This window comes from Buceros rhinoceros, unplaced genomic scaffold (genome assembly GCF_000710305.1).
Source record: "Buceros rhinoceros silvestris isolate BGI_N320 unplaced genomic scaffold, ASM71030v1 scaffold28206, whole genome shotgun sequence".
Lineage (NCBI taxonomy): Eukaryota > Metazoa > Chordata > Aves > Bucerotiformes > Bucerotidae > Buceros > Buceros rhinoceros.
Window position 1 is genome coordinate 30,812 of NW_010418589.1, and position 11,128 is coordinate 41,939.

General features: G+C 43.4%; 1 protein-coding gene across 1 annotated transcript in view; it reads left to right on the forward strand.

Annotated features, from left to right (window-relative positions):
• ARHGAP18 (Rho GTPase activating protein 18) overlaps positions 1-11,128 on the forward strand; it is a 35,006-nt gene that overhangs the window by 12,476 nt on the left and 11,402 nt on the right. Inside the window, exons 8-12 of the mRNA XM_010138608.1 lie at positions 995-1,164; positions 2,841-3,006; positions 5,467-5,558; positions 6,918-6,995; positions 9,310-9,469. Of these exons, the coding sequence (XP_010136910.1) occupies positions 995-1,164; positions 2,841-3,006; positions 5,467-5,558; positions 6,918-6,995; positions 9,310-9,469 (666 nt within the window). The remainder of the gene's footprint in view (positions 1-994; positions 1,165-2,840; positions 3,007-5,466; positions 5,559-6,917; positions 6,996-9,309; positions 9,470-11,128) is intronic.

Here is an 11,128-nt window from a genome sequence, read left to right on the forward strand (position 1 = left end):
CCTGCTGAATTGAGCAGGATTGGTTTCTTTATATTTGCCCTGGTTTTTAGAAAATCTGAATTTCATCACAAATGCTTGCAAGGTATTTGTAATGCCTTCTACAAGGAACCTAGTCCTGGATGTGTCCTTTAAGAAGTACCGCAGCACGAGATCAGAATCTTTCTCTGGCTAAGCTGTCTTTGACGCTTTGTATTAGATAAGATTATTTACAATTCAGTTTTCCTCTTGCTTCTTTCATGATATATTTTAAGTTCAGGCTGAAAAGCAACGGTTGAATTACTGTGAAATTAGACTTCTGCTTTTTCTAAAAGCAGAACTGCTTCTCCCCTTTTTTCCTTCTGTTTTTGTTGGTTTTCTTTAACAAAAGCTCTTCTGGATTTGTCTGGTGTTTGATTCATTTAAGGAACAAAGAAAGAGGAATAAGGCCATCGTTGTGTCCTTAGTCCTTCCCTGTATCATGGAAACATGTCCAAACAGTTCTGAGGGATCTAGGCTCTCCAGACCGAGGTGAGGACAGGAGTGCAGGGACAAAGACGTGACCTGTGTACTGCCGGTTGTTCCCAGACATTAGTGCTTTGGATCGTAGCGGAAACGTTCACTTTTGCTTTGGAAATTCTAGTGGCAGAACGAGTGGCTGATTTGGTTGCAGGATGTTACAGGCTGGAAAGAGTCTGATAGCAAGAAACTTCTGATGCCAAAGGTGTTGGACTCTGGAAGATTCTGGAAGCCTGCTGTTTGTTTGAGGTGGATTGCTTTATCTTTTCATAATAGATCTATAGGCAGAATTATTGAAGAAAAACTACAAGAGATGGACCCTCGTAAGAAGCTGAGTTTTCAACTGACATAAAAAAGGCAGAAGTCAGTGAATTTGCAACCAGAAAGTCCATGCCTTGCACAGCACGAACTTCTTCACGGTTTTAAACTTACTCTCATGCACTGGGCGGTGCTCGGTTGTGCTGCTGTTGATTATTAGGGTCTTTTACTCTGTTTTCAGGTCCGAAGTTCAGCCTTGGACCATGTGAGCAGAAGAGCCCACTTGAAGACATGCCCTTTTCGGACACTGACATTAACTTGGAGATACCATTTGCAGAGCAGGCGGCTAGTCTCAAAGACAGCTCAGCAGGCAAAATGTGCAAGGGTGGAGGGGGCGACACTCTTCTCCCGGTACGTGTGTCCTCTTTATTGCTCTCATTCTTTTTTGTTTTCACTAGCGGTGCTGTTTGCACGGTATTTGTCTGGTAGTGGGTGAATTAGATTTAGGAGAACGTTGTCAAATCCAGCTTCATGATCTTCTCAAGGTAATTTGATTCTGGGAAGAGCTTTCTCAGTAACATGGAAGTAGCTACTTTTAAGCCTATTTATGTCATTGTCTGTCTGGCAAAGTGCCCTCTGTGTGTACGCAATAATGGACTGGGACCATTAAGCTGGAATAGTGTCGTAGTGGTGGTTGTAGTACACAAACCTCTGTAATGAAAAGCTCTCTTGTCATTTACAAAGGGTTGGTGGGTGCCTGTGGAAACCCTGTGCAGTTATCCAGGTCAGGCAGGTCAGGGGTGAGAATGAAGAGCAGAATGGTCCACAGAAGTCAAATGGCAGGAAGTGAAGGATTAGTGTGTCCTCAGTTTTTCCTTCCAACTCTTAATAAAAAAAGGCTTGTTCTGAATCAATCCAAATAATTACAAAAGAAGATCCTCCGAAGCCTTCTCATGCTGATCCTCAGCATCTCTTTGAGGATCTCTCTACCTAACAGTTCAAGGACATGCAGTTACGAATGACCTGTAAACTAAGGACTGGTGTGAAAAACATCTCTTTTTTTGTTCTAACAGTGTCTGCAAACATGTCTGAGTAAACATAGTGTCTGAAGTTATAATGTTTCACAGTTCTTCAAACACTTAATTTAGATAAGGACATGTGCAGTTCTTCAAAGAATAATTACCCCATGTATCCTAGTTTAAACATTATAAACCAGAGTCTAATGGATATTTAGAAACGGATTCTCAAGTGTTTGAGTCATGTTTCCTAATGCAGTCTGTAACAAGGAAACGAGAGCTGTACTCTTGACTTAGTTCTGTATTTATGCATACATATATTTGCAAAATACATACATGAGCTATAGCTCTCCCCTGCTCTCTCAGCTCAGTTCCTTGTATTAGTCTCTGACTGCAGCTTCTGAGCAGTTAGTGTAGTAGAAATGAGCCAGAAGGAGGCTATGGGAACCCCTTTATTGTTATTTATCTGTCAGCCAAATATGTTATTTTGTGTGCAGAAGTGCAGAGGGATTGCTATCCCAACTGTACAGCTGTAGAACTGTTCACGGACAGCCGTTTCCACCACTACAAACTGCAGGAGGATGCAGAAAGAGGTGGTGATGGGGGGTGGGAGGTGGTGTCAAGCAGGACAAAGCCAGACTCTTCTTGGAGCCGCACGGCAGAAGGCCAAGAGGCAATGGGCACAAGTGACTGCAGGGGAGAGTTTGTTTTGTGAAGTAAAAAAAGCTCCCATGAAGTCATTAAGCACTGGAACAGGTGCCCACAGAGGGATTGGGTGTTTTCAAAACTCGCTGGGACAAGGCAACAAGCCACCAGATCAGACTTTGAATGTCGGCTTGCTTTGAGAGGCAGTTGAATTAACTGACCTCCAGAAGTCACTAGGAACCTAAATCCTCCTACAGTTTTAAGATCATCTGCTTTTCAGCCTGTTTTGGGGGGATTCTCCCATGATTTAGCCAATAACAGGAGGCTTCATGATGAAAGGTTGTGCCCTGAAGGAAGGACAGCCTTTGAGCTAAGTAGTTTGTTACGACATGGATTATTCACTCTGCTGCAAATCTCTGCTTTTAGAATTTCAGGCTGCCGAAGGACAAAACAGGTACTACAAAGATTGGTGACCTGGCCCCTCAGGACATGAAGAAAGTCTATTCTTTAGCACTGATTGAATTAACTGCTCTCTATGACATACTTGGGACAGAATTCAAACAGCAGAAAGCTGTAAAAATCAAAACCAAAGGTGAGTCAGAGTTTCATATTGTGAACCAGCTGGGTCTGTTTTAATCCAATAAAACAAATTAATCCAACATTTATATTAATACACAAATAGCAGCATAGGTCCTGAGCAGTAAGTCGGTATATGCCTTGGCTCAAGGCACTCTTGAAGCAGGTTCACGCACGTAGTCCTTCCAGCTGCAGGACTGTGCTCTTTGGCTAAAGCTAAAACTCAGGTCAGTCACTGAGCCGAGGAACCGAGGACTGAAGAACAGGACCTATCTTAGCAGTGTGTTGCGCAGGAGGAGTTGCTTCACCGAAGTGTCTATGTGCTGGTACGGTCCCTGGGAGGGCAGGAGTACGTGTTCTTTGTGGGTATTCCCTGCTTTCTTGAAGACAGGTACTGTGCTGCTTTTACAGTTGGACTCAGTCATCTTAAAGGTCTTTTCCAGTCTAAACAATTCTGTGATTCTACCTGATTTCTCTGCTTTCATTGCTCTTGACAGGAGGTGCTGGGAGCCTTTGTTACCGTCTTCTGTCTGGTCCAGACTGTGCTGTGTCACATAGGCCTTGCCCATCCAGAGTTTACTCGGGCCGTAGTGCAGTTTTTATGCTGGATGGCGTCATATTAAGTGGAAGATCTGGGCTGTTGCAGAGGATGTCAAGAGAGCTGCCATGCACCAATTTGCTCTGCGAGCTGTTGGAGCATATGTATAATCACAGTGCTCTTCTTGGGAGCGTAGGACACACAGAAACCAGTTTCAGGATGCTAGAGGTTTCAGTGCTTTGTTTTCTGTATTTCTGGCTCTTGCTGAACGCTTTACAAGAGCTTGAAAGGTGTTAGCAGTTAGTCACAAGCCTGCTTTGGCCAAAAGCCTGTTGTCAAGGTTCAGTGAATGTGACAGTGCAGTAGCTCACTTTAAATAATTGAAAGCAACAGGGGGGGCTGAGAGAGAGATGTACAGCAAGGTACAGTAGATTCTTCACAGTATTCTTCGTTTTACGGTAGTAGAAGATAAATTTCTAAAGGCAAAAGGCAGATAGAAAAGCATCTACGAGACCTTGATCCCATAAATGCATTTTCTTCTCGCAGAAGTGCTTGCGCTTTCATAATAAACAGGGAGAAAACACTTTCTTCTTGTATTTTGGTTTTAATTGATTCTTCTCACCAAAGTTATTGTTAACTGAATTTCACTCATAGCACCATATCCAGATGACGGCCACTCATGGAAAGCGTTGGATTGATTAAAAACTTCTTTCAGAGTTAAAAAAGATGGGCTAGACTCACGGAAATGTGTAGGAAATAGACAATGCGATGTCACCCTTTCTGCCAGACAAATCTGCTTTTGCCAGTAGAGTGCCCTCAGTGCCCCGCTGGTTGGCCTGACCTCACCTCTTCGCTCCTGAAGGGTGGTTTGGCCGATGGTGCATCTGTTGGCTGTTGCGCTTGCGTACGCAAAGACAATGAAAACACAGTTCTTCTGGGGAATGCTGTGCCATGCCCAGCCCTGCCTTTTCCTGACCTCCTGCAGTTTGTTTCCCCAATTTCATCTCAGCAGAAACTTTTATTATTGACAAGATCTTAAAGCCGATGAAACTGTGGGGTGTGGTTGTTGACTGTATGTTTGAGTCCCTACGCATTTAATAGGTAGACTTTTTATTCTGGTGGAGATAAAAGAACTCCCGGATTTGGCACTGAAACTGATGTTTCTTTGACATATATCACGTTCCTTCAAACCATAAATACGTGAGAGTCCCTTTTACTTGAAGACTACAGCTAGTTGTGCATCAGGACTAGACGGAGGCTAGGTTCCTTCTTTTAAAAAAATCTGCACTGCTTTAGTGCTGTTGAAAAGGCTGTTTTCTAACCATGACTTAACTGAACTTTTGCTTTTAGTTTTGAAAAAAAAAACCCAAACACCTTTGATGAGATGGTGATCTTGCTGTCCTGCCGGTGTTGCGTAATGCAAAACCCCAGGGGTTAAAAAGCTCTTCTTTCAAAACCCTCATAGAGAGACGTGTTCAGAGTAACTCTGGGTGATGATTTACATCTGTCGTCTTTTAGTAGCCAAATTTCTGGGTATTTTATTCATGCCATTTGCACCTTAACTGTAATAACCTGCATCGAGTGATGAAGGCCTGCATGCAGGGTCATCGTCACACCCGTTCTGCAAACCAGAACCACGGAGATGGTTCGTTTGGGCGGTTTCCTTCACGGTACTGCAGAATACACGGCCAGCAATTTGACGTCAAACCAGAGGGCTCCTCATTTAGGGTTGAAGGAAGAGAAGGATGAATCCGGTTAGCCAGAATGCTCTGTGTAATAACTTGACTGATGAAGACATTCAGACACTTGGAACAAATGGCCAGAAGCTCTGAATGTATCAGAGAGGCTTGTTGCTTCAGACACTTGGGGTTTTGCCATTATCACGTGTTCTGGAACAGATGTGGATAACATCTCTGTTTCTTTCACTTTATTTTTCAGATTCTGGCTTGTTCGGCGTCCCATTGTCAGTTTTACTGGAACAGGATCAGAAGAAGGTGCCAGGAACCAAGATCCCGCTGATTTTTCAAAAGGTAAATCATCACAAACAAATCAACTTGTTACATACCTGCAAACCACAAACAAATAATGTTCTGTCCTGGATTTATTTGCTTCCTGTAGTGCAGTTTTCAGTATGTTTCTCTAATCAATGAAAAAGTTATTGTAATTTTTATTCACAGCTTTACTTGTTAATTCAGTAAACGTGATCCTTTGCTTTGTGTCAGACATACGATGAGTTAAAGGAGTAAAGTTCATTTGTTGTTACAACTGCTCTCCGTGATTTAGGGGAGTTTACTAATAAGCCTGTGAAAACTGACGATTAGTGTGAGAACCCACTGCAGCCGTTTCATAAAGCTGGTGTCTCTGCCATCATCAAAAGGGCTGCCCTTTATTTATTTTCAGAGGAAATAGTTGAAAGCCTGTAGAAATTCTCAATCTCTGACCCATAGGCTGAACCTACCTTTCTAGAAAGTGGTTTTCTCCTTTCAGAAGTGGTTTGGGCTACAAGGCAGGTGGATTAGGGGGTGACAATCAGACCTCCGGTGGTGGCCCAGCCCTTTTCCAGAAGATTTGTTGCTTTAGTACGTGGAGGACACGCTTTGGCCCGTATCATGTCATGGCATTGGGGAGGATTATGGGAGAGATGGTGGAGACCCTGGATTTGCTGCCCACGTGTAGCAGGTTGTGTTGGGTGAGAAGGGAGAGACCACAGTGTAGGGACCTGTCCAAAGACTGACAGAAACACGGTGCTGTGTCATCGCCCTTTCAGTAGGTTTGGGGAACTGCTTGCTAAGTTGTTTTTCAAGAAACAAAACTCGAAGCAGTTTTGCATCACTCTCTCAAAATGATCGCTGTGTCATTAATGCCAGAAATTATTTCCTCGGGGCCATAAAAATACATTTCTGGGAAAGAGATGTCTAGGAAAGAGCTCAAGCAACAAAACGTGATTGATCGCTGTGCTCTCCTAGCAACACAGTAAGCACAGTTCTTCAGGAAGAAAACTCTACACAAACATTTCTAGCTTATAGATGTGATTTGTTTTGCAAAGTGCAGACGTCATTCGGAATTCAGTTTTTCTTTAAATGAGAATTTGAAAGTGGGAAGTTTCCCATTTCTTCTGAAACGCTTTCCACAGCACGTGCTTTCCAAGAACAGGGAATTACATAAAGTGCGAGAAAGAGCTTTTTTGTGCACACTGCCCTCCACACATCCCGTATCGCTGAAGGGAAGCAATCCAAGGTACCGCTTGTTACGCACGCGCCTGCACAAACGGGTGCGTACACGTGCACACACACCTAGACCCGCACATAAAGGCTCGAATATATCAGAACTATCTGCCAGTAATTTTTAATTGGTGCCTTTGTTCATGCAGTTTGGTTTGTGTTTGACAGCTCATTGCCCAGATAGAAGAGGCAACTCTGGAAACAGAAGGACTTCTTAGAATACCGGGAGTCGCGACAAGAGTAAAGGTAAAACGTCTGATGTTGTGCAGATTCTCGACATCTCCCAAAACTTACCTGTGTTTGCTGATTTTAATTTGTCATGCAGGTATGTTTCAACACCAGGTTGTTATGAAAATCTTCAAAACCAAAAAGCATAATCTCTTTACAAAGGAAACTGAGTTGCATTGGCCAGAAGGCAGATGGTTTCATCCAGTGCAGTTTTGGGGAGAAGACAGGAGGTGAAGTTTGAAGGACAGTCAAGGCTCCTTTTCAAATTCAGTTGTGCCAAAATCTCATTAATTCTTGGCACGAGCTTTCCAGCCTTTTGCTTTTTCCCTGCAACAGCTTAATCATCTGAACAGTTCGTACACGGTCTTTCTCCCCCAGGAGGAAGCTTTTCTCTGGCATTGTGAGCCTATTTTAATAGCTGGGCTTAACCTCTGCTGTCGGGCAAGGCAGCCAGCACGCACTGAAGAACCTCTCACGTTTGTTTTTATGAACAGCGATATAACACTACTCAGCTCACTAAGCACAATCTTGTTCGGCACGTCCGTGCGCACCGATGCTTTGCCGAGCGAGTGCCAGTTCCACGCAGGCTCTTCGCTGCCGTTTGCCCTAACGCAGGAAATGAAGCGCACAGTACGATGCACGCCAGGAGTCCATGTGTTAAAAAGACGGTCTGAGCTGGCCTCAAATGCTCAACAGAAAGGGCTGTTGAAGTGGATTCAGCTGCCCGGAGACGTCTGCCAGCCTCGCTCGTGGAGAACTCGGTCCAGCAGCTGGTCCGTTAGAAACAACGGAACGAGGCGCTATTATGGAAATTGGCTTTGTTTATTTACCAGTAACTACGATATTATTTCTTTTACTCCATTCTTTGTTTTCCATTTGTCAGCTGTTTTGCAAACTAGAATGATTTTTGGAGTGCTTTTCTTTATTTGTTTATTCTTTGATTTTATCTCGGTAGTACAATTTCCCAGGCAGGGGATCATTCACTATTTGACTTGCATTATTTTTTTACCTCTTTGTTCGCAGGAGCTGCTTCTTTGAATCAAGCAATTGTTTTCTTAGCAGAGATGTGAAGTTCCTTTACTTATTCAAATAGAAAATTTTATAGAAAAACAAAGAATTTAGATACTAAAGGACTGGTGATTTCTCCTAATTTCCTTAAACTTTTTTCTCCTATAGAAAAAGAAAATATTTTCCTCATGATGTAGTTTCATAGAAAGGCACAGATCACCTCCAGAAAATAATTTTGCTATCGTATTCTATAGATTTTAGAGTTATTATTAAAACATGCATTGCATCTACCCCTTAGTTAAATTCATTTCCTTTAAAATCTGAGCATTTGTGTGTTAGGATGTGACATTTCTGCCCTTGCCTCTCCGATACAACAATCCATTTTATCTAAGTGTTTAATACTAGTGATTTGGTCTGAATGTGGTTGGAGGAGCTGGAGAGACTCAGGGAAGGACTTTGGTCTTTATTTCTAGAGCTCGCTTTTGTTGATGAGCAGGGAATCATACCCACTTTGACTTTCGACTTTAGAGGTGGGATCTTTGCACCTTGGAACCCGCTACATAGTGGAGACAGGTCATCTCAACTTTTATAACAACCCAAGTGTCCACGTTTTCTTTGAAATTTTCATTTTCCATTTGGACAAAGATAAATTTAATGAGAACAGTATCTTAAAAATGTATCTAGTATCCTCTGTCCAGTGTTTTGCCGTACAGCCCCTTTCATCGAGGGCGTGTTTGACATTCGGTGCTAGCAGAGCTCTGGGTCTCCAGCAGCACGGAGTTCCTGCAGGTGACAAGACATCCAGCTGCCCAGCCACACACATCTTTTCCCTGCGTTTTAAAGGAGCAGCGGCCTCCCCTTAGGGCATGTGTTGATAGGAAACGGTGTCAACACGCGGAGCTGCCTGATTTGTTTATGAAAATGGCTGTTGTGCATTACAGCAACACCCTTTGGTAGTGGTTTCAGAGTTGCTGTATGTACATCAGCCACATCTTAGTATTTTGGGTCAGGGGAAGTTAAACCCTCTCGTGAATGAGTGTGGTATCTGGTTCTTACAGGACGGGCGTATGGCCCTGAGGCAAGCCCCGGGGATTTCTTCCTATATGACTTGGCCATCTGCTGCCTCTTCCTGTGTTTGCTTGCAGTGCTTCTGATCCCCAGTTTATCTTTCTGTAGCAACGTTCAGCGGCAGCTGGAGTGAAGTGATATATCGGATGTCCCCCTTTCCCCTCCTCTCCAAGTAAGGCAGGCATTGCTGTGTGTATAATGCATGGCTTCCTGCAGCCAGGTGTTAACGCTGCTCTCTCTGTCTGCTGCCTTTCAGAGTCTTTGCCAGGAACTGGAAGCAAAATTTTACGAAGGGACTTTCAGCTGGGAAAATGTAAAGCAACATGATGCAGCAAGTCTTTTAAAACACTTCATCCGGGAACTGCCTCAGCCACTCCTCACTGTAGAATATCTCAAAGCTTTCCAAGATGTGCAGAGTGAGTAGTGTCCTTTGTCTCGGCTACAAAAAATTGATACCAGTGCAGAAAATACTGCTGAGCGATATTTTCAATAATAATATGTGACACTCAAAAACAAATTGAGTAACAGTCAGAATTCCCCTTAGAAAAGACTAGGCGCATTTTTGCTGATGTACAAACAGCATTTTTCATGTAACTTCTGTTTTAATAGTTTACACAGAAGATGAAAGCACACTGCCACTTTCTGATAAGATGTTTCTGGTAGTCATTAGAAGGTGTAGATGGGTTATAAGGAAATTGTGTATGATGGTATCAGTGTATAAACAATATTTGTCTCAAAAGAAAATGACAGCAAAGATCCAGTAGTTCTGCTGAAAACCTAACCAATGGTAATATGTACTGTCAGGGTGTTTTATCCATTTACCACAGGAAAAGTGAGAGCAGAAGAGTTGGAACTGCTGATCATCCCTGGTCCCGTGAGATCAGCAAGTTCCTGTGAAAATGTCCTTCTTGCCAGCTGGTCTCTGAGACAGCAAACGTACCAGCTGCGATTGAGAGCGAGCGGCTTGGTGATAACGAATGGGAGTGAGAACCTGCACACGTTAACTCCCCAGCAGGTTTCAGAAAAATCTATTCCCCTCGTCTGCAGGCCGAGCGATGCCATGCACAGGCAGACGGGCAAATATTTTTAAAACCTGTGGGCTGTGTCAGTCTTCAGGCTGTGAGCTGCCTTTCAAGGCCATGAAGTTGGTGGGAGTAGGGATCTGGCTGCGTGGTGGTGGAGATTTTGCGGTACTGAGCGGCAAGTGAAAGCCGGCCAGAATACTTTCAAGCGATGCTGGCAGCAAACAGCTCCTCAGGGTTGTTCCACTTACGGATACTGATTGGAGCCAGGAGGGTTTCTGCTGGCCGCTCCTGAAGGCTTATGCGGTTCTACTTACCCAGAGAATACTCAGGAGCCAGGAGCCAAAACACTTTCTAGGTAGAGCCAAAGGATTCGACTCAAAACAGACTTTGCACTTTATAGCCTCCCCTTGTTTAAAGTGCCTGCCCATCTTGTAATAACCTGAGGTGGTGGAGAAAATGGGGCGACTTTGTGACAGTAATCAGCGTTTTTCAGGATACTGTGACTAAGCAGTGTGGTTAGAATGAAACATTTAAACAATTTAATTTGTTTAAGTAATTTCAACAACTAATACTCAGTTGTCATGGAGGTGAACAGACAGAAAACCTCAATTTAAGTAAGAAATTTTAGCGGGTTTGCAGTGTATTTTTGCTTACTTTCCTAGGAGAAGGTTCATTCTTGTTATTTGAGCGTTGTGACGTGTGTTTCGGTACTCAGTTTAAGCCTTACTTTCAGTGTATGTCCTTCTAGAGCAGGTAGATGCACTGCTGTCACTGTGTGCAATTTCTAAATGTCTTTTTAATTCACAACTCATTTATTCAGATCCTTATTTTTTTATTATGGCAGAAAGTAGTCAGCAAGGGTTTTATTTTACTTCATTGATGGGTTTTTTTTGGTGGTATCTCCCAAACTGGTTGAACAAAATGTATTTGAAAGAGCAGTTCAGTTGGAATCCCAGCAGGATGCACAAGAACAGCCCTGTTGGATTTGGTGATAAAACTGGCGAGTGCAGGTAGCTCCCTCCGCACTGGTGTTACGTATGGCCGGGTTCA